Here is a 24,215-nt window from a genome sequence, read left to right as displayed (position 1 = left end):
CAGTACATGCCATTGAAGTCCTGAAATATTACACGCCTAATGCCTCGAGCTATTGTATGTAGCTCTGGTGAGCATTTAAAAGCAAAATTTGTTTTAAAAACATTTTTTTTTACCATCTAGGGAAACTGGTGCCAGCTGTATGACTCTCTGTATTTGCAGAATCTTGCCATTCGTTTGTTTGGTTTCTAATGACACGGTGTAAAAAGAGTGGGTGGTGACTTTAGACAATACAGCATACACCTCGCGCATTTCCAAATAAAGAGATATGGAAACTTGTGTTCCTATCGTTAACCGCTATATTTTGCGAGCTGGCCCAAAGGACGAAAGTGGAAGTATTTCAGGACCTGCGTATCTTCCATAGGAACCTCTAATTTCACTCTTACTGGACAATGGGCGATTCACAGGAGCAAATATCTTGGAAGCCTAGCCTCACAGGTAATTAGCCCAGATGGCAATCGGTGCACTTCTTCACTACCGGAAACTCTCCCCTGGTTGTGGCCGGCGATTTCAACGCCCCCTTTCACGCGTGGAACTACACGCACGACACGGTCAAGGGTAGAAGTTTGTGGCAGGAGGCGGGAGATGCGGGACTCTTTCTATTGACGGACCCAGCCTTCCCCACCAGACGGGGCACCTCCTCGACCAGGGACTCTGTCCCGGATCTCGCCTTTGTTAAAAACGCTGTCTCAGCCATGTGGTCGAATCTGCTCATAGACCTCGGTAGTGATCACTACATCACGGTCACCAGCTTACAAGTGGAGCAGAAAAGAAAGAAGGCATTCTCGGTGCCTGACTGGGACAAATTCCGTGAGGTTCGCAAGGCCCGCGCCGCCCGTGGAGAAAAGCCGGAGAGTCTCGTCCAGTGGTGCGCACTAATTCGGCAAGATGTCTGCTCCACCACCAAAACCATAGAGACGGATCTACAGACAGACAAAATGGATAGTAGGCTAGCACACCTTCTCGAGGCTAAGCAATCACTTCTCGAGAGGTGGAAAAGCCAACGCTTGAATCGCAAGCTCAGAAAAAAGATAGCCGAGATCAACAAGCAGATCGACGAGCACTGCCAAGCCCTGTCTAGGCAGCAATGGGACGAAATTTGCAATTCAATCGACGGGCAGATGCGCACGGGAGGGAAGTGGAATCTTCTCAAACACTTGCTCGACGACTCCGGCACCAAGTCAAACCAGAGAACTGTCCTGGCTAAAGCACTCCACGAAGCCAAGAAGTCGTCTTCGGAAAAGGACATGCTGGAGATCTTGGCTAAGAAGTACCTGCCGCTCAAAACTGTGGCCGATGAGGCGGCATACCCAGTATACAAAGGGAAGCCGAACTCCGCGCTGGACGAGCCTTTCAAGATCAGTGAAATCCGCCGCGCCCTACACGACCTCAATGGTAGGTCAGCACCCGGCCCGGATAACATTAACAACAAGGCTCTCAGAAACCTAGAGGACGCATCGATCGAGTTTCTTACAGATGAGATAAATCGGATTTGGGAGCAGGGAATTGTACCTGAAGAATGGAAGTTGGCGAAGGTCATACTAATCCCAAAGCCCGGTAAACCGCCGAGCCTGGACAACCTCCGCCCAATCTCGCTGACGTCATGTGTAGGAAAGGTGGCCGAGCACGCCATCCATAACAGAATTGCCGAGTATATCGAGTCCAACGACCTTTTCCCTCACAACATGATAGGCTTCAGGCCAGGCCTCTCCACCCAGGACGCCATGAAGCTTATCAAGATCCAAATCCTGGAACGCTGCACTCGGGACACGAGAGCCATCCTTGGTTTGGACCTGGAGAAGGCCTTTGATAACATCCGTCACGAGTTCGTCCTCGACGCCATCTCCAAGCTCGACCTGGGCTCGTCCTTCCATGCCTTCGTCAGATCTTTCTTGAGCGACCGATGCGCCATCCTCAAGGCTGGAGATTTGGAATCGGAGAAAATGGAGCTGAGCAGAAGAGGCACCCCCCAGGGGTCAGTCATCTCACCACTCCTCTTCAACATCGCAATGGTCGACCTCTCAAGGTATCTAGGCCAGGTCCAGGGCATCGGTCACACGATCTACGCGGACGACATCACTGTCTGGTGCGCGGGTGGCAGTGACGGACAAGTCGAAGCCGCTCTCCAGGAAGCTGTCGACACTACAGAGCGCTTTCTAACCGGCACGGGACTCCGGTGCTCCCCAAAGAAATCGAAGCTCCTTCTCTACAGCCCAAGTAGAAAGGGCCGCAAGCCACAGAACTGGAAACCCCCCACTGAAATTGACATTAATCTCTACACCAATTGCGGAGATCCCATTCCCAAAGTCGCGTCCATTCGAATCTTGGGAATGACACTCGAAGGGGCGGGCACGAATAGCATCACCATTCACAAACTAGCTAAAAAGACGGATAGCGTCATCGGTCTAATCAGGCGGGTAGCTAGCAGAAGGAGAGGCCTGAGCGAAGAGAATCTGTTAAGGCTAGTACACGCTTTCTTGCTGTGCCATTTTACGTACGTAGCGGCCATGCACGTCTGGAAGAGGGCCGAGCGAGACAAGCTAAATGCCATGATAAGGAGGGGGATCAAGAGCGCGCTCGGGCTACCAAACTACACACGCACCGACCGACTCCTGGAGTTGGGTATTCATAATACCCTGGAAGAGATTGCAGAAGCACAAGAAAGGGCACAGATTCTCAGGCTCTCCGGCACCAGGGCGGGCAGACGACTCCTAACTGAGATGGGCGTCCCCCCGGCCACTGTCGAAAACGCCTACCAGGGCCTTCCAAAAGAGCAGAAAGATAACATCATCATATCGCCCGCCCCGCGCAATATGCATCCCCAGCGCAACGTACAAAGAAGGAAGGCCAGAGCGGTGGCGCTCCTACGCCGCGCAACAGAACTCCCTGGCGGCTGCTGCTTCGTTGACGCGGCCCAGTATGGTAACAGCAACAATTTCGCGGTAGTGTCAATCAACCACAGGGGTTCGACCGTTAACGCCGCTTCGGTACGAAGCACGTCGTCGCATGCGGCCGAGCAAGTGGCCATTGCCTTGGCCCTCCTGGACGACGGACATGCCAATATCTTTAGCGACTCCAGGGCAGCCATCCGCGCCTTCAGCGTTGGCGCCGTGTGTAAGGAAGCCTTTCGCATCCTCGACGGCAAAAGCATCGCCACCCACACTCTCACGTGGTTCCCCGCTCACATGGGATCCATCATGGGAGGCCCCACAAACCTCAACGAGCTGGCCCACTCCAAGGCGCGAGGTCTCGCTTTCCGCGACCATGGAGAACTCCAACGCCGGCCCGCAGTGGTGGAGAACAGAGATCAACCGACCACATACAACGAAATTGCGCAGCACTTTTATCTCGGCAGGAGAGACTTTCCCCTTCCACACAAGAAGTTAAACAGAGCGCAGGCATTGACCCTCAGATTATTGCAAACAGGCTCATATCCCAACCCGGCTTTATTTCACAAAATTTATCCCGACACCTATGCCACTAGTTCTTGCAGGCACTGCAATAACATCGCTAGCCTAGACCATATGCTCTGGCGTTGCCCCTCGTTACGAGGCACAGAACGAATCAATGAAGACAAGTGGCTCTCCGCTATCAAGAGCCCCGATGCCGGGGCGCAACTATGGGCTGTCCAGAGGGCCCACGATGCGGCGGTCGGGCAAGGCCTGACTGTCCCAACGTGGGAGCGGCCCGCAGCGCGCTGAGTCGCGTACCTCAGGACCTTATTAAAGTTCTGCATCCATCCATCCATTCACTACCTGAAGGCAAGAGACTTCAGTGCAGACTGCAGATATCCTGCACCTAACATCGTGCATGTGAAAGTTCGATATCGACTCAAGTTCTTTCTCTCTCTCTTTCACTCTCCCATACCCCTCCCCACGTGTACAATTGCAAACTGGAGTCAGTCTTGCCAACCTCCCTGCCTTTCCTTCCTTCCTTCTCTCCCTCACTAATTCCACTCATTATGCCTCATCTAGTCTAGTGTGCAACATATTGCTATCCTCGCGATGCACGGCTAGCAAAATACAGAGAAAAGTGCTGCATTCCCATGCACGTAAAGTTACGTGTAAATTCACACTGATTATTGCAGCAACAGTGGTAGACATCGTTCTTGTGTAGCAGTACTGTGACGAAATTGCAGTGTGCATTGCAACTAGCCAACTTGCACCAAGGTATCAATCGACGAATTTCTCCGGCGGTAATGATTATCGGGATTACTGTAGCTTCAAAGCGCTGTGAGGTATTATCTCAAGCTGGAAAGGCGGCGTTTTTCTTTTAATCGTCACGATCTACCTATATGATATCCACTGCCGTGAGAAGTTGCCGTCTATGCCCATCAATTACCCCTGTTTAGCTCCACTCCCTGCAATACCTGCGCGTTTCCTAACATGATTACACGATTTCATCCTCGGACGTCCTGGACTTAGCCTCCCTATTTCTTGCCCCTATTGATTGTTCTGGTTGCCATGCGGCAATCACCTCTATTTATTACACTGACAACATAACTCTTCTTATCCTTCCTAATCCGAGTCAGAACACGAGGTAGGAGCGTTTGCTCACTAATCGATACGGCTCTCTTCTTGCTTCTTAACGTTACACATACGATTTAGTTTACTCGCCTTGGCGCGCTACAGTGTCTTCGGCTTAGCGCTCCTAAGCCCAAGAGCGCGGGATCAAATACTGGCCAAGGCAGCCGCATTTCGATGGGGGCCAAATGCAAGAACGACCATGTACGCTGCATTAGGTATGCGGTAAAGAAGTCCCGATGGTCAAACTTAATGCGGATCACCCCTGTTACGGCGTGCTTCAAAATTAAATCGTGGTTTTGGGCAGGTCAAGTACCAGAATTTGAGTTTTATTACCATTTAGCTAGCGGCAAGTTCACCCTCCAAGTTTTGGAAGATTGGGTAGCAGTGGAAAAATGAACTGATCAGTTCATTCCCTGTAATCCCTGTAAAAATCCATGTATAATCGAGAGCAGGGATTTTTTTATAGGTATTGCGAATTCCCTAAGATCTTTCGGAGATGTTGAGGAGCGGCCGTTTCTGGCTTTTGAATGGGCGGAGTGGGCAATCCAACGCAACTTCATTCACCTGGAGATTTCTTTGGCGTAGTCTGCATACGCCTTGACTGATAATAACTACACGAGTCACCTCTTGTGTTGCCTGATGGGACAATTTGAATAGTAAACAACAAGTTGATGAGTGGTTACATGTTGAATGTTGCACTTGATTATTCACAATATCTCAGAACAGTCATTGCAAGCATGTCATGAATAACATCAGACATTCTAATTCTCAGTGCCTCACACCCTTCATAATCACCATGTCGCGATTTCCTTTTAAAGAAATACGGTACCTATGGGGTCTCGGGGACCCTTCGTATTTCATATGATGTGTGCAAAAAAATTGCTGTTTCTTTACCTATTTCATGGTGATCAGTGGGACAACCGTTCTACCGCCCTCCTTCTTGCCCCCAAAGTTCAGTTTTTTTTTTTCTATAGCAAAGAGCTTCCCCGCGCGAACTCCTTCTTCGGAACGATAGACTAATTTAGTCAATCCGAAGCAAAATTTTATTTGATCTTGTAGTGAGCCCATTAAATATCGACGTGAAAACAGAGTTCTGCAAGCACTGCGTGGTATTAAACGTTCAGTGTCAGTAGACACTGAACGAAGTGCACCACGAAGCTGCCCGAAGTGCACCATCTGCTGGGTAAAAGCACCAACAGCTCAGTATTTGAAGAAATCTTATTACCTCGATGATGCAATACCGTGTTTCCCGGGACGTCTAACAAACAACCAGAAACACTCTTTTTCTTTTTTCTCATCCGGTATTCTGCTGTTCATGCAGCGAGAAGCAATTGCGTGGCTTCAGTTCTGCACGCCCTTCAGGCGTGAAACAAATGTTCCCCAGGGCGACTGGCGGGTAGACAGGTTTGCAACGCAACAAAACCACTTGGGAGCAAGGCGTTCGTTACTCCGGTCGAAAGAGCAGGAATGTGGCATCGAACTTTACTGCGGACAGTGGTAGTACTCAGAGGCCGTCTTTCACTCCTAGAAAGGTCATTTGGTCTGCGCACTTAATTACGGATTCAAGTGCGCCTGGTAGAGTAAGGTGTGTCACGGGGAGATGTAGTTAGTGTAACGGACGAGTGAGAATAGGTTTCAGTAAGGCCACGTGTCCCAAGAATTCCTTTAGATAGCAGACATTGCGTTCCGACAGTGACCGACAAAATACGAGAATGACGAAGCAAATGGACTTGATAATTAAACGCGCTAGATACTGCAGCAGGCAAGTTTATTTCGCGGCGTAAATGAGGGAGTCCAAGCCCCGTTTTCAATGCTGCGTGAGCACGCGAAGCCCAGTTGGTGCCTATTGGAAGCAGGTTATCATAGTGTAGCAGTGGCTACTGTGGCTGAGCGCCTAAAGAAGTGGGTGTCGAGGGGGACGGAGGTGATTACAGAAACCAGTAATAGCAAAAAAAGAGCAGTGGCTGCTCCGTACATTCATTCAGTGTCGCACAGGTTTAAAAAAGTTGCAAGTAGATATGATGTTAATGTTGCTTTCACTGCTCCCAATAAGCTAGGTAAGATATGCGCTGCCGTACAGAGGAAATAGTAGCAGGTAAAAGGCAAGAAAGCAATAGATATTTGTCCAGTGAAGCACAATAAGAACAACAGGTTTACTGACTGTCGTATGGGTGTGGTTTATTATATGCCCCTTAGCTGTGGCCAGTTCTACGTAGGGCAAACGGGACGGTGTATCAATCAGCGGCTAATGGAACAAAAAAGGTCGTTAACCGGTGGATCGCCTTCTAATCTTTCCCTACATTGCCAAGATTGTAACTGCACGCCAGAGTTAGATGAATGCGCGATATTGTAGAGACATAAGAATGAAGTTACGCGTCTTATGGTAGAGGCATGACATATCGATAATGGTGGAAGTGCATGCGTGAGTCGGCCTTCGATTACTTGACATAAGGAGGAGATTGAGTGCCTTAACAGTTATCTCTCACGTAGACCGGCACATGTACCCGACTGACACGTGGTGATGCCATTCCTGAGCTTGCGCAGATGAGTTTTGTGTCTTCTTTCTTTTTTCGCCTCAGTGCTCCCTTCAGTTGATAGTCGGCGTTCGTGTTGTCCCCTTCTCTACTCTTGTGTCCTGTCTGCACGCCTCACCTCTTTTTTTGCATTATGAATCCTTACCAACTAGCTCAGCTTTCTGTCGTTCTATTTGGTGATTCAACAAAATAATGAGCGAATATTTTTCTATAAGGGTAAAGTAATTGCGGTATCAATCAATGGTGTTAGTAAATATATGCATAGAAAAAAAATTGTAATAACTTAGGTGATAAGCGCATGAAAGTCACGTACGACTAGATAAGTAGTGAAAAAAAAACTGCTATTTAGCGACAACCAATTGCGATGGGACTGTCACGTTCTTTTATCTTGGCCGCGTTCCCGATTTAACAGCTCTGGGGAGCGGCACTTGACGTTGGTGCGTCACGTGTTTCATGTGCCACCGAGCTCGGTTTTGTTTCCGTTCCAGAGCATTGTCTGCTCGAAAAGCGAAAGACCGCTGGGCTGTGGTCGCAAAATTTTTGGTGTAAAAAACCCGAAATCTAGTAGATTTAAGCTTGTAGTATCTTGTTCAGTTTAGGTGTTGGAAAAGGGCCGCATATCATACCTCGATAAACGCATTTCTCGTATGGTTCAGGTTTCCTCGCATTAAGTCCGAAAGTTTTCGCCATGTGACCTAGCATACGAGGCGCCCGACTGCGATGACTCATCTCCATCACCACTGTTAGCTTCAAGACATTTCGCTACAACAAAGTTGGTCCCAGAATTTTCTTGGTAACAGATGCTCGAAAAGAATCGCTTGATTTCTGAATAACGTTTCCTCTATTTATCCACGTATGGTACATAAAACAAAGAAAGCGATAACGACGATCTGACTGTGAGGCACGGCGTAGTGGGGGACTCTGGATTAACTTTGACTACCTGGAGTTCTTTAACGTGCACCTAAATCTAAGTACAGGGGTACACGGGCGCAACATGTGTTGTATTTCATCACTGGACTACGTTGTACGTAGACAACGTGAATACATGAAAACATGAATATTCAGACTACGCAGAAGTCGGAACACAGAAAAAAAAAGCAATATAAGTTACGTTGTCCACGTGGTAGGGAACTTCTGAACGACGGTACGGAAGCCAAACAGCATTCAGACCGTTTTCCGCACTATCGGTGAAGGCGCTTTTGTGTTTCTTAAGGACGACGGGTTTGTGCGACCATCTGTGACTATTAACGCGATTTCTGTGAGACCACACGCGTCAACGAACTCGCCGCAATTTCCTTCTTTCCTTCCCTCCTCTCTCTCCCTGTGATCTTTGTTTTCCCCTTTCCCATTCCCCCGGTGTAGGGTAGCCAACCGGACGTTATTCTGGTTAACCTCCCTGCCTTCTACTTTACTCTTTCCTCCTCCTCCTCCCTCCTCTCTCTCCCTGTGATCTTTGTTTTCCCCTTTCCCATTCCCCCGGTGTAGGGTAGCCAACCGGACGTTATTCTGGTTAACCTCCCTGCCTTCTACTTTACTCTTTCCTCCTCCTCCTCCCTCCTCTCTCTCCCTGTGATCTTTGTTTTCCCCTTTCCCATTCCCCCGGTGTAGGGTAGCCAACCGGACGTTATTCTGGTTAACCTCCCTGCCTTCTACATTACTCTTTCCTCCTCCTCCTCCCTCCTCTCTCTCCCTGTGATCTTTGTTTTCCCCTTTCCCATTCCCCCGGTGTAGGGTAGCCAACCGGACGTTATTCTGGTTAACCTCCCTGCCTTCTACTTTACTCTTTCCTCCTCCTCCTCCCTCCCCTATTCGAGACGAAATACTAATTTCATGCCATATTGGTGCAATGCATTATGCAATAAGTTTATTCTATTCCATGGTGAGAGAGATAAAAGTGTGGTGGAATTATCATCGGGCAGAATTTCAAGCCAATGTCTGGGTAACGTCGGAGAGCTGAGACAGGGTGTAGAACATGCAAACTAATTAGGCAATAGAAAGGCAAGAGCCAGTAGTAAAGCGCCAGTGCATTGGGAACAAGCACACTTTCTCACATAGAGCACATAAAATAAATATGGGAGAATCACCGAAAGGTCGCGAATTGAGAAGATGGAGGAATCGCCCACTGAAAGTACAACGGTTTTCTTTTTTCAAGAATTGCTAATAACATGGAAGCCTAAACAAAGCTTAAGCACAATGCTAGCGAGTCCGTAACTGTGCAGCAAAACAAAATTTCACTCTCGAAAACTGCATATGTAAGAGCACCTCGGCCGGAAAAACATGACATCTAAACTTCTAGTTCGCGTGCAATGTTTGCAATGCTTACGAGGTCTTTGCAAAACTACTGCTCAAAAATAAGTCGTATATTGAAGAATTGTTTATATTACACCATTTTATTTTTGTGGTTTAGAACTCTCAGTAAGTTTAGTTTACAAAATTGCGATGTTTCGTCTTATGATTAACTACGCAATTCCACCTCAGGAATTGTTGTTTAGCATTAACGGTATTCATGAAAGTTCTTAAAAAGTTGTAGTCAGTAGATTTTTAAAATTTTATTTATAAACGCAACACCTCAGCACAATTAACTTAGCGGCTACCGAGCAAGAGTACTTCCCCATTCCCATGCATTTCGATAGGAGCTCCTGATATGAAGCCTCCCCCTCTGAGATTATCTTTAAGTTTCACTTCAGAGCACAAAACATGGCAGTGAACAAAGCAGGTAGGCGAAGCGTACGCAAATGCAGTAGCCTACCGCCAACGCTGCTTAATTTCCTTCACTTCGTTCGCTGGTATACCATGTCTTCCAGAGAACACGGACAAAGTTGGTTATGAAGGAATGACTACGAGATACGATGGTGGGAGCGACGGTGTTCTATTAGCAATCACTTCCCGCGCACTGGCAAATCGTTCTCCTATCACTGATTAGTTAATTGGTAATAACTGCCTAACTTTACATATGCATGCATATTTGCGTAAGTTCGAACGTCCGATTGGGAGTCGCACTCGAGAATATCATCGTATTCAAAAGTTTCCAATTCGCTACCTTTTCCCGCGTTATTTACTTCCCGCGTTTAAAGTAGTGGCGCGAAACGTGAAAGGAGAATGCGCATTGAAGGCGGGCACGCCTGTATCGCGCACCCCGCTGTAGTGCTCTCAAAAGGGGTTTCAAAGAGTCAACGCTACTTAACGGCTGACTCGGTGACCGCGAGAAAAATAGTAAGGCGATGGCGTAGCAGTCGGCCGCTGCTAATAACAGGCAACTGATGTTACTCATCTTTTTTCACTTTGCCTTGCTTTGATCGTATTTTGCTCTTCGTCAACACTTTAGCGCTGCCACAGCAGCAGCCATGACCAGCAGCAGCCAACAGCTACGTCATCGCCTTGTCACTTTTACGAGGCCACCAAGTCAACCGTTGAGTAGCTTTGATGCTTTGAAACTCCTTTTGGGGGCACTGATTTCGGGCGCGCCAGACGCGCACGTAGCCGCTCTAGACTAGGGAAAGTTAGGGAACTAGGGAAAACGTGCCCTGATGGGAAAACTGTTCAGTGCGATGTTTTCAAAGGCGATGCGCAATTTGACATTCAGGGTAACGCACTCGTGCGAGTGTTTATAAAATTAGGCGAATAGTTTTGACCAGCTAGCTAATCCATGATGGCGGAAGAATTCGCCAGAGCGCAGAAGGCAATCTTTAAAAGAACTCCGTTGGTCCTGTCGTCGTGTCTACTGGCCACTTATGTTTAAACAGCTTGGCTCGCATTAGCTATATACATGGCATAACTGAAACGTAAACCAAGGTCGAAACACAAAGCGCGAAACGTGAGCCTCTCCTACCTGTAGCACGCTCGCGTTGTGGTTATTGTCGGGGACCGTTAAGTTGCGCATTAAAGAAAGCGTTAAAAAAATTGGAGGACGCTTAAGCTTCGCCTTTAGGAGAGGAAGCCTATAGCGTTCGAAGATTCCTGGCTGCTATTCACGCTTCCCGGCAACTGTAGCTTATGTAACCGTGTTTACCGGGAAACGCTGGCGGCGAGCGCTATGCACAAAGGCGAACTTTCACGTAGAAACGCGCCCTTTTGAGTGGGCCGCGATGCGGCCGCGGCGAGCGACATCTCGACGTTTCGCAGGAAACCGGGCGCGACGCTTTATGGCCTTTACGATTTGCGCGCGCTAACCTGGGAGGCCATGGCCACTCCACGAATTGGTAGAAACAGTGGAAAAAGTTTTTTTTTTTATTTTCGCGTAACAGAATTATGTTTTCTCTTAAATTCAAATTACAATCCGGCGCAATCATCGCTGTAGGTTGGTGTAGGTCGTACTGTGCGATTTTTTTACGTATTTTACCCTAAAAACTTCATTTAGTTCAATGTAACTACCTTGCACCACATGAAGGGCATGCGTGATTGGGGATGCGTAGATCGAAATTTTTTCGCCGGCACGACGTCCGACGCTGGACGTCGGATTGTTTGCGACACGGGGTTCTTAACGCTGCGGCGTTGAAGCTGTGGCACCCGGCATTTGGCTAGGGCTTCAATGCTCAGGGGGAAAGTTGCAGCCTCTATACATGTTGCAGAGCCTTGGTTTCTTCGCACTTTCACATATCCTTTTATCACCGCCGTGATCTCAACGTTCAATTAATTAAAATTAAATTCTGGGGTTTTACGTGCCTAAACCACGACCTGATTATGAGGCACCCCGTAGTAGGGGACTCCAAAAATTTGGACCATCCGGGGTTCTTTAACCTGCGCCTCAATCCAAGTACACGGGTGTTTTCGCATTTCGCCCACATCGAAATGCGGCCGCCGTGGCTGGGACTCGATCCCGCGACCTCGTGCTTAGCGGCCTAACACCATAGCCACTAAGCAACCACGGCGGGTGACCTCAAGGTGACCTTTCCTTACTGCGTGCGCGACACGACAGGGCAGCTTTTGCGCTGAGTGCAGAAACAAAAGACCAACCCAGGTGGGCTTTATCGCCTTTATAATAGTATGACAATGACTATGATGCGTTCTTCGTCAGACATCTTGGTCGCACGAGGGAGGTTGCCGCACTGCATCGGTACAAAAGGCGAAATTGGCAGCTATTGGGCGTTTACAACGTTTCAAAAAAAAAGAAGGAAAGAAAGATTAGACGAAGCTATAACAAAAAAAATTACGTGCAACTTTGTTCCGGCAGCTTGATTTAGGGCGTCCAATTTTCACGTATTGTTGTCAACGCTCTTCGAGGCAGGACTGCCGAATTAGAGTACACAAGAAAAATGCTCAGGGAACTGGTGACCCGGTCTGCGTGTACGTTCTTGATGGCGTATCGTGCGAACAGTTTTTGTCCCTCAAGGGAAAGAATGTATTGTAAAATGGCCCAAATGCTAGCTGTCTGTTCTGTGTCAATCCAACTGTGTCAGTTCGTACGCGGCTTTTACTTTTTTTAGGCGGAAGTGTTCAAGGTAGATACGACCGATGAGGCTGGAAAAGAACAGGATTTCACAAACGAACGGTCACGAAAGCGGGACTCCCATTGTACCGAAGGAAAAACTTCCGCTACAATGACGTCATCTCCGTTGCTATGTGGCGAATATTCTGTATATAACGAGTCCCATATAGATTTATCTTTCGGATGAACCACGGGTTTCTTCGAGCTAATGTTTAAGACAGGCGTTACATTTCGGAGTGCATCTTTTTCATAACCACGTTTGCATGCACTGCCTGCCATATATATTTCTTTTTAATTTTCAAGGTTTTGTGCCCCTTGTTCCGCAGAAGAACCACACGTGCGAAATGCGGATTTTTATGCGTTGCATATTGCAATCACTCAGTTCAGCCCTTGGGCGCGGCCGGGCAGCCATCATTGGAGGTATGAGCCACCATAGTGGCTCATACCCCTACACTAGAGTTTTATGCGTTGCATATTGCAATCACTCAGTTCAGCCCTTGGGCGCGGCCGGGCAGCCACCATTGACTTTTATCGCAACCACGTGACGTGACGTCACGACAGCCGGAGGAAAAGTTGGGCCCCAACTCGCGCGGTCGCGCGCGGCCGCAGCCACCACCTGACTCCCGCTCCTCCCGCTAGGGGCGCTGCGCCGGCGCGTGACGTCACGGAGGAAAAGCTGGGCCCCAACTCGCGCAGTCGCGCGCGGCCGCAGCCACCACCTGACTCCCGCTCCTCCCGCTAGGGGCGCTGCGCCGGCGCATGACGTCACGGACCGCGCAATATGCAACGCATTCTTGGCTTAACCAAGCTAAGCCTGGCCATTTTTTTTCAGCAAGGCAACGCTGTCACAATCTAGAAAGTCACAATGCGTGTGCTGTTTTACCACACGAAAGATATATTGTGGGACTCTTGTTTTCTAGAAATGTTTTTTTAGTGATTGTGCATTGCCACAAATGACGTGTAGAGAACATTGGACTGGACTACTAAGTAGTGAATCTAAGCACGGTTTACAAAAAAAAAATCCACTATGTACTACTTCCGCCTAGAATTTTATTGCTTAGTTGTCGATTTGCCCGACACAAAGAAATTAGCCTGGCTGCCTAAATCACGTCAAATCCTAAGTATCCTAAACTCCATACACATGAACACTGGCCGTTCGTAAATCCTAACTAAATTATGCAATTTTACCGGAGCACGCCAAGTGTAGCATGGCGGTAGTGGACGGTCCACGAATGTTATGCGTGGGTGGAAGAACAGGCTGAATGGATGCGAGGTAATGATGCACTTATTAACACTTTACCATACCATAATTAAAAAATGAAAGCTTAATAAGCATAAAAGATGCTAATAATAAAAAAGCAAGCCAGATTCGTCCGCACGTCTACAAACCGTCTAGTATCGCACACTCCGACGAAACAAGGAAGTATCTATTGAATTAAACCAGGGGCCAAATTCACCAAGCTTCATTAATCGCACGCAGCTCCTGCACCAGTATCGGGTGGGATTTGTTCTTACTACAAATTCTTAGCGTAAGAATTTTTTGTATGTGTGTGAATGCGAGCCCATATTCCTTACATTTCTTCTCATGTTGGCACTCTGTCCGCGTAATTTTGTTGCACCCTGGACAACACTACTCGTATTCCTTCTAGGCAACGCTGCAAGTAGCCGGATATGTTTTTGTTGTTGTTGCACTGGCACTCGAAAGTATAACGATAAATATCGGAAGTGCAGTGACATCGTGGCTGTTTTACTTTTCCTCTTGCATGTAAATCTCCCGTTTGGCCACAAGATACGGGCTCACACTCCTCGTCGTTAGTTGCAGTTTACTGATTTATGTGCTACAAAATGTCTCTTTTCGTCGTCCTACCACCGTGTTATTGTGTAATGAAATATGTTCCCACGTCCTTCATTAATATTCTGGATGCCCGTCATCGATTTGCGTACACAATGCCTTATATTGTGCCCGCTTGCTTCCAATATGATCTGAGAAGTTCAGTTCTGGCTTACTCTTAGATATTTGGAAAGTTAACCGTTATAAAATATATTTGTGGACCTTCTTGTCATCCCCCTTTACTCGTTGTTTTATAAAAAAAAGGTGATGCAAGATATTCTACATAAACAAGAAAAAACAAAGCTTACGGGAAAGGCAATGTGATGGGGGGGGGTGGGTGCTAAGACAGAAACAGCCCACTCATGTCAAAATGTGACCGGTGTTCAAAATGCATTGCAGCTTTCCTTTTCTTTCTTTTCCTTTTCTTTCTTAATTCGAGAGGCACTTAAGGAAGGCCCATAATTAATGGCTTATTAACAAACTACAAGCATTTCCACGAGCATACCGATGAGGTGAAGGGGACACCAACGTCGAACACATCCTCCTAATAGACCCGGCGACAGCGTTGGCCCTAATGCAACGGTCACCGTGGACTGGACGATTAATCTTATGAACGCAACTGGTCAATTACCAGCTGCGTAGACACTAGCAATCGCAGTGGCATTAATTGAAGCCCTCACACACGTCCCACGCCTGTCACCTACGCTGAGCTCTTTCGGCCCTGCAGTCCTTTTTTCGTCTTCTTTTCTTCTCCTAATGTATCAGGTGCCAAGGCGCTTGCTCCACTTTAGACGCGAAATCAACCCTAGTGGTCGGAGCTCTGACGTCATTGCTAGCGCAAAAGTTGATCCCAGTTCTTTTCACTGCCGGCAGTGTAGCGAGGCTGCCATCTACACAAAGTGCACAATCCTTTTTTTTTTTTTGTCTCCGTTATGACACAGGCACAAAAAACGCCAGCACGTGATTACGACACAGCGCACGAAAAAGAAAATGTGGCTATTCTCTCTACGGTAGAAGGTAATAGTTTCAGTTTTCCTTTGTATTGCTCTTTCGTAACTGGGTGCCGGACACACTCGGTCAGGCTTAGTTGCCTGTGCTCAATTTCTAGGCTGCATTGTGGAAGTTGTTCCTGTCCCCCTCTGGCTTCGCAACAACAGATACTCTGGTTGAATCATTTTTACTCGTCGCAAAGCTACCCTTGCGCAAGAAAAGAAAGACTGCTTCCAGTTTCACCTCGACATCGTCGAGCAGCTGCCTAAGCATGAGCACGCGGGTACTACGTCATTGTACCCACGACACAACTTGGCGCAACTGCGGCTCACAATAAAGTTGTGACACGCTGGCCATTGTGCCATTGTAACAGACCACCGGTTATTGTGCTACGCGTTACTCCAACTGCCGATAGCTTCAGTTTTTAACTCCTTAGCAAACGCTCATGAAGAACCAAGACTGTATTGAAGGTGTTAACGAAGCGCTATCAGAAAAGATGGCGAGATGTAGTCAGACTGATGTAATACAACAGGCGAACCGGGCAGAAGGTAACGCAAATCCATCAACTTATAAAGCTTATAGGGTTTACGTGAACTTCAGATAAAGGTTGTCAGTTTAGGTAAACGTAAAAATACCACGTCTAACATACTTGCAAAGCTATGGCAACAAAAGTACGTGGCACAAAATATACGTCCCGTATATGCATAAATCCAAAGCACAGTAATCGTACATCAATATATGGCAAAAAAGCGGAAGCGTTTTAACAAGTCAAGTTGGACCAGAATGTCAAGTCCAGCGTGAAAAAATAAATTCCGTCGGCTAGATAAGCCAGCACTCGCGCTGGTAATACCTCAAGCACTAACGTAAACATTCAGTCGTTACCAACGGAACACTTTTTTGCAACCCCCGTTTCAGGTGCTATGCTTCCTTCACTTCGATTAGACTTAATGCATCAAAAAAGCTGCTTATGTTGCCGCACGTTAAGTGAACTCATTGCTATGACCTCCGCTCAAACCGCGACAGAATACCTCTAAGGGGAGCTATTACACTCGTGCACAATACGTATTCTGTCAACTGCGTTATTAAAGTACGCAGAGGCGGCTAAGAAGTACAGGACGAGTGAGTTCAATAAAATAGATACAATTTTATGGAACATTTTCGCGAGTTAAGTAATAGGGGACGCTAAGCATCATCTAGCAGAAAACTGAGGTAAATTGAAACTTGCATCTAACATGTTAAAATAAATTAACTGAATTAACATATGCCTGTCTACGCACACACACACAACGTCTGGAGATGACGTCATAACCCATGCCGAGATTTTTAACAAAGGTATACTTCTTCTGTCTCACACACAATGCAGAATATATTAAAATAATAAGAAGAACGCTCCTAGAAAATTCGGGGATATTCGATTCTCTTCACAACCTTGTCTCATAATAAGCGCCAGCTGTCGAATCATCTAGTGAAAAGAAAATCCATTGCGGGCCCGCTTCGTGAAGGCTAAGAACTTACATGTGATGTTAACTAATCACGCATTGTTAATATAAAATGGAAATCAGGCCTAAATTTTTTCTAGCATGGGCGTTATGAGACAAGTTTAAAGGCTACACCCCTTGTACTTCACCGCATGTGGGGCGTAACGATGCCATAATAGACCGCTCTTACGGCAAGTTTCACTATGCTGCAAGTGCCTTCAAAGCATGCTGGTAGTAGCATAGTCCCTACCAGGCTGGAGGGCAACTATGGTAAGGAGCCTGTTGCGTTCGTACCACGGCAAACACGTTTAGTAAGCAGTGCCAAACAAAAGGCCGGGCAGGTGAAAATAATGATTACGCAGATCCAGCGCACATCTTGGAACGTGCGTTAAACGACGAATAGCTCTCGCCAAGTGGGTACTCAAATACTATGAATTTGTCAATTTCGTAACCATGCTCGTCCGAGCGCAGTGACGCCCATGTTGTTGTTGTTGTTGTCCTGAGTGGCCATGGCACATAGCAACAGTGGGCGATTGGCCATGAATCGGGTGGTTAAATTAGGTGCATAATAATAATAATAATAATAACAACGGAGTTCACAATATGAATATTGGAGTAAACGTTTTGAGTTTGGAGAAAGAAATATAATCAGAATAAAACCGGGTATAAAAATAATAATAATACTAGATAAGAAGTAAAAGAAAGCTATGGTGGGGAGGGAGAACGATCAGTGTAACATGGAAGTCGATTGGTTTCGACGAGACAATCTTGGATTGCCAAGCAAACACTTCTGCGACTGAAACCAATAATGGAGGCTCCAAAAGCTAGCATCACAGGCACTGATAAATTTAGACCGATAGTGGGAAGCGGGATTTCGAGTAGTAGTAGTCCGTGTTCGCTGCGCTCACCTTTCTCTTCCTCTCGTCCCCAGATGCACCGGTAGAGCCAGCAGTGGGGCGTCACCACGCACACCGTGACCAGGATGGTGGCGGTGACGAGGCCCGCGCACGACGCCACCAGGATCAGTCGATCCTCGTCGGTGAGCTCGAGCATTCTTCCCGCTTCAGTTCTCCCCGGAAGCGCGTGCAACGGCGCAGATCAACCTGCAGCAGCAAATATAGAAAACAGAAGGACAACGGGTCAGGAGCGCACGTCACCAGCCGCGCTGGAGGAGACACCGCCGGCAACAAGCCCACAATGCAGACTGCAGCAGCAAAGATAGAAAACAGAAGGACAACGGGTCAGGAGCGCACGTCACCAGCCACGCTGGAGGAGACACCACCGGCAACAAGCCCACAATGCAGACTGCAGCAGCAAAGATAGAAAACAGAAGGACAACGGGTCAGGAGCGCACGTCACCAGCCACGCTGGAGGAGACACCGCCGGCAACAAGCCCACAATGCAGACTGCAGCAGCAAAGATAGAAAACAGAAGGACAACGGGTCAGGAGCGCACGCCACCAGCCACGCTGGAGGAGACACCACCGGCAACAAGCCCACAATGGAGACTGCAGCAGCAAAGATAGAAAACAGAAGGACAACGGGTCAGGAGCGCACGTCACCAGCCACGCTGGAGGAGACACCGCCGGCAACAAGCCCACAATGCAGACTGCAGCAGCAAAGATAGAAAACAGAAGGACAACGGGTCAGGAGCGCACGTCACCAGCCACGCTGGAGGAGACACCACCGGCAACAAGCCCACAATGCAGACTGCAGCAGCAAAGATAGAAAACAGAAGGACAACGGGTCAGGAGCGCACGTCACCAGCCACGCTGGAGGAGACACCACCGGCAACAAGCCCACAATGCAGACTGCAGCAGCAAAGATAGAAAACAGAAGGACAACGGGTCAGGAGCGCACGTCACCAGCCGCGCTGGAGGAGACACCACCGGCAACAAGCCCACAATGCAGACTGCAGCAGCAAAGATAGAAAACAGAAGGACAACGGGTCAGGAGCGCACGTCACCAGCCACGCTGGAGCAGACACCGCCGGCAACAAGCCCACAGTGCAGACTGCGTGCAGGGTGATTTGCATGTCAGGAACGGAACGAGCGCTGTTTGCGTGGTATAAAGTCATAAAACAAGTTCAATGATGAAAAAAAAAACGGAAACACTGGAAGAAACAACAGTACAGCTGCGAGTGACTTTCCTTCCAGTCCGGTCTCCTTTTTTCGCAGGGTTTAGGGCATCCTCTCTCGAAACAGGTATGAATCAAGTATTCCCGCAACCAGTAGTGGAACAAGAGTGCACTTAAGAAGAGTGTATTTGCGCTCACCCTAAATAAAGGCCATCGCAGCGTACTTCGATCTCCTGACTCATTTTTTCAAAGGGCTAAGCCTTCTAATTTAGTGTTAAAAAGATGAAAAAGAATTGTTGCTTAGATAATTGCTGCCTGCTTAACTAATGGTGAGAGACGCTGTGCTTTTCACTCCTCTGGTCACGTGGGCTGGAAAGCCGACAACAGCGGCTCTAAATTTCCATGGCAACATAGCAAAGACAAATCGATTGTATAGCTTCGCGAGGCAGAGTTCGGGCAAATTATAAGCAGCATTCTGTGGCAAGGCCCAAAGCTGCCGACGCGCAAATACAAAGTCCATTGTTCAGCTCTAATCAGTCATGTGGCGGGCTCACGCCGACGAATTAGGTGGTAAAGGCTTACGTAATGCGTTTATTTCGAAAAATTCTGCGCACAATAGTGAAAGTATGACGCCGTTGGAGCGAGAACAGTGTCATCGATCTTCGGATAGAATGCTGCTTCTGGAATCCTGGACGCTAAATACAGGTGCGTCTTCCCAGAAATCCGCTTCAATTAAGCTTTACTAACAACCCCTAACCTAGGAAGCCATTCATCAAGGTTTAAAACTTTATTAAGATCAAGCAGGACAAACAGTCCGCTGGCTTGCAAAACGCTTCGCATCAATTGGTCAAATAATTCACGTGAGTAGTCGACTAACAAGAAAGAAAAATTACGAGCAATGATTCAGCATAAAGCAAGAAAAAATAACAGCTGAAGTCATAACATTTCCTGTAGTGTACTCTTCCCCTTACAGGACACTCTCACAAAAGCAGAAGGGTAATGTCATCGAACAACCGTCACAAAAATTGAACAGCAGCGGCTCCGAACATCCGTACATGAAAGCAAGTTTCTTGAGACATTCTGCCATTGAACGTGGCCTCTCCCGCCAATACCTGAACCTCCGCCTCCAAGGGATGCCCGTCCCAGAATACCTACGCAGCCAAAATTTAATAACATCAATACAAAGTTGCAGAACGCGAGAAGAGAAGACCACGGACGTGTATTCCCGCCACAGATATATGTATGCTATATTAAAAAGAGCTACGAAAACAGGTCAAAGAGTGGTGAAGGGTCCTAAGTCTAACCTTGGGCATAAATACTACAACCTCCCAGAAGCCGCATCGCTCAAAAGACAGACAATCGCCTACGCAATCACACACCATGACGGCTCTTACAGCATCGACGCACTTTCTGGTAATTAAGAGGCCATACGCAACCTCGTAAACAGCACGCTACCGGTACATATTACAACCATCATCAATGACCACGTGAATTTCATCACATTCAAACGCGTACCTTACCATCAGTGTTTTGAGGGAAGTGCCAAAGGAAACGCGCTAATCTAAAAATACAATTGCCCCCGTTCGCCGACTAACAAAAAGTAAATTCTGGAGTCTTAGGTGCCATAACCACGATCTAATTATAAGGCACACCGTAGTCTGGGGACTCCGGATTATTTGTGACCACCTCGGTTTCTTTAGCGCACACCCAGTGGGAGATACATGGGCGTTGAGTGCGCCCATGTACACACACACGCACACACAGACGCTTTATGTATGCCCTTATTCGACTGTGTCCTCTTCGCGCTGCGTTGGTCGTTCTAACGGAGTACCAACGTGCCCACACTTCCACTGTGGTAGTGGAGGACACGACGTGCCAGCTATAATGTCCGAGACGAAGTGCTAGTGACGTTGTCTCCGTTGCAAGCCCTAGCACGTCTCCCTTAGAAAAATGTGGTCTGCAAATAACATGCCCCACAGGAGAAACAAATAGGAAAGGAATATAACTCGCCGAAACGTGCGGCACATCGGCGTCCGCTGCTACGTTTGAGGGGCACCAGCAAACCGAAGCACTGACGTCATCCTCGTTAGCCTTGTGAGAATCCATCTTATGCGCGAGATCAATCAGGGAAAATGAAGGTGCCGCATTGGTAGTAGCAGGCGCACACAGTGAACACATTACGAAGGCGAAGGAAAGCATCGAATAAATTTCTATAAAATGTAGAATAATTTTAGCGAGAGTTATATTTACCATGGGCTTTATGTACTAATGAAGCAAAAGGGGAATGCAAGTGAAAGAAAAGCCAACTTGCTCACTGCGGGAGCCAAGCAATGTATCTTTGAAGGAACCGTATGTTACTGTACCGAGAGGGCAAGGGTGTCGGCTATGGCCTCGTCGACTTACTTCGTTGCTTAGGCATATGTACGAAACCTAGCGTTAGGGGTGTTAGCAAGCGCCGCTCACGGCCATGGTGTCGGACGAGGAAGACTCTTTTATCGGCAGGCATCACGTGCAACGTGATCTTCGAAAGCAGTTGGCCAATACGCCCTCGTATGCTGCCTCCAGATCACCAGGGCAGTTAGAGTGGAAAGCCTCGCTTTGCAATCCCTTACAGGAATGAAGGAGAACAAGGGGCTCAATATTTAGCAAAATCATGCAAAGCGAATAGAGAACAAAGTGAAGGACAGCAAAGCGGAACGTAACTGTTTCTGTATTGAAATGTAGAGTTTCCCATGAGCGATGACAGTATTTTGGGTAAGTATAAACCTAATAAAGCCCAATGGAAAAATCGCAGTTTTGCCACAAAGGTGAAGCACTGATTGCGATTGCAAATTATTAGACCGCTACAGAAATTAAGGTCACAGTAGTTTTATTGGCCGGATAATTTGCAGTAAACGTTCGCTTACTAATTATAATCACACACATGACGTCACGAGCGCGAAGGCAAACATCAACAGATTCGACTCGATGACCACTGACACTCGCTACTAGAACGCTGGCGTGATTAATAGCGTCAGCAGCGGCAAACGCAAACTTCGTGCTACCACTGGCTTCAACGCGTCTGTGAAACTTCAACTTACCCAAGCTTCAACATTAGGCGCGCGAAAACACAGCCCACACGGAGCGACCAGTCTTTTCGGGTAGCCTAGTCACTGTACCCGCAGTAGGTATACTCATCATCATAGGGCGCTGGCAGCCGCGCCCGGCTGAGCCACGCCCACCAACGGCCAAAATAGGCTTAGCGCGTTGACACCCCCCCTCCCCGTTTTGACAGCGCTACACTGAGCCAACGGGAGGACGTCGCGCACCAAGCCACCATCGTTCTCGACTTACCCTCGAACACTTTGACTCAAACTTACAGCATTCGGCGCCCCTACAACAATAGGACCTTATCGAACTTGGGGTCTATACGGAACATCACGGCGACCGGGCAGACGACGGCGGAGGTTCGCTGGGGGTGCCTTTATAATTGCTATCGCAATAAAATGATACCTGGGAATAAGGTCAAATTGCGGCCTATATGCCCGCTATATGCCCTGCGCTATTGTATATAGCGCACAATCGGTACGTACCGTCAGCGTTGCCTGATGGACGAAACTCGGTGACGACGCGCCAACTGGGCAAAACCACCCGGTCTTGTTCTGAGACACGCAAGTTACGTCGTTGCGGGCACTGTCACAGCATCGTTGAATACATAGGCACGAAGCGACACGCAAACTGCGCTGGCACAAGGACACACCGAGTACGTATTCCAGGCACGATGTTCTTTTCTGCATGCATCCGTCAGTGCCAGCGAATCATGGGAATGCGTAAGCGAGGAAAGTAGTTGCCATGGCAGCGTAACAGACAAAGCAGACTAGAAACTACCATTGTTTTATTCAGTTTCGATTGTCGGCTCGTATAGACGCACTCCACATTCGCAAGTAATACATGAATGTTCTCTACGCGTAGGCGGCTTCTCTTTTCAGCATAACACACACACACACACAAACACACACAAAACGGAGTCCTGGGGAGCGAATTCAGTTCTTTTCAGATTCTCTCGGTGTACACGCCAATCCCTGCCTTTGCCTGTCCCCGTTATTGATCTTCCTGTGGCACCAGCATCAACGCTAACGGACATCGCATCTTATGGGAGCGCGGAGGTGTCGGATTCAATGTATTATAACTGCAACACGATGCTGCCAAGAAGGTGGAGGTTCGTTCTTCGAAAAATCCATTTGCCCTGGTTACATCAGCGGCACGTTGGCTTACACACTCTAAGGCGTCAAAGCTAGCTTGTGGGGCTCTGATAACGCCATTCGTTACGCAACTAGACGAGCCGGTTGCGTTGTGTAACAAAGACTCGGTTATACAATTTTCGGCTGTCACTTTTTCTGATCTCTTTCTCTTTTTCGATCTCCTAAAGGAAGCAGTGTGGCTGGACACGGAGTTATGAGCCTAGTAAGCGAAGATCACACGCACACACACACGCGCGCGCGCACGCACGCATGCACGCGCGCACACACACACAGGCACATAGTGCTTCATTGGGCCTCGCTTTGTCTTCGTCAGATACTGGCGCGGCTCCCGCTGTAACGCTGGACAACTGGGAAGCCCAGCGCGAAATGCGCTTGTCCCTTCGGACCACAGAATTGATTATCGCGCACGCACCATATGTTGGTGCCGTGATGGACGCGAAAGAAACTCATAATTTATGTTCTTTGATTGGATACAGCCAGAGCACACGAGAAATTGGTTCGGATCATCTGAACTTCCAATGAAACATCTTTTGAGGGTGATGAGCTGTTTTCTCCTGATGCGGACATTCTACAGGCAGATCAAAGCACACATAACTTTTTACACAAGCAACTAGCCTGCTGTGCAAAAAGTCAATAATTAATTAGTTAATAATTACATACCTAAACAATTAACCAATTAATTTGTTAATTAATTATTTAATTTTTTAGGGAATACTACAACCCCGCTTTTCAGATCTCGGTAGGGTGAGATTGAGTCCCAGATACGGTATCGATCCCAAAACTTTGCGGCGAAAATACAACTAATGCAGACATTTAACGTATTCGAGAAACAAGAAAATACATACACGAAATGCCGACACTACTATGCAGACTCTGAAATGTAGCAAAATATTTCCTTAGCAACGTAATCTGAAGTCGGGAAGCCGGAATGGCGAAAGTGTAAAAATGCTAAGTTTGGTCCATCGTCTTGCTTTTCATAGAAGGCACACGTGAGAACATGGTTTCCAGTTGTACACAAGCACACAGGCCTTGCTTTCTACGCTAAAGACAACATTACTGAACAGAAACACGAAGACAACGGGATGTCATGTAGAAAGACTGCACGCCACTCAGCACA

General features: G+C 47.8%; 1 protein-coding gene across 4 annotated transcripts in view; it reads right to left on the bottom strand.

Annotated features, from left to right (window-relative positions):
* Nucleotides 1-24,215, bottom strand: part of LOC126543862 (synaptotagmin-1-like) — a 252,245-nt gene that overhangs the window by 61,483 nt on the left and 166,547 nt on the right. For all 4 annotated transcript variants that reach the window (XM_055062404.2, XM_055062405.2, XM_055062406.2 and 1 more), the window contains one exon: nucleotides 17,690-17,884. In XM_055062404.2, coding sequence (XP_054918379.2) covers nucleotides 17,690-17,834 — 145 coding nt within the window. In that variant the 5' untranslated portion in view covers nucleotides 17,835-17,884. The remainder of the gene's footprint in view (nucleotides 1-17,689; nucleotides 17,885-24,215) is intronic.

The sequence above is a fragment of the Dermacentor andersoni genome, chromosome 10 (genome assembly GCF_023375885.2).
Source record: "Dermacentor andersoni chromosome 10, qqDerAnde1_hic_scaffold, whole genome shotgun sequence".
Lineage (NCBI taxonomy): Eukaryota > Metazoa > Arthropoda > Arachnida > Ixodida > Ixodidae > Dermacentor > Dermacentor andersoni.
Note: the sequence above shows the minus strand (reverse complement) of the source record. Positions and strands in the feature narration are given on the sequence as shown.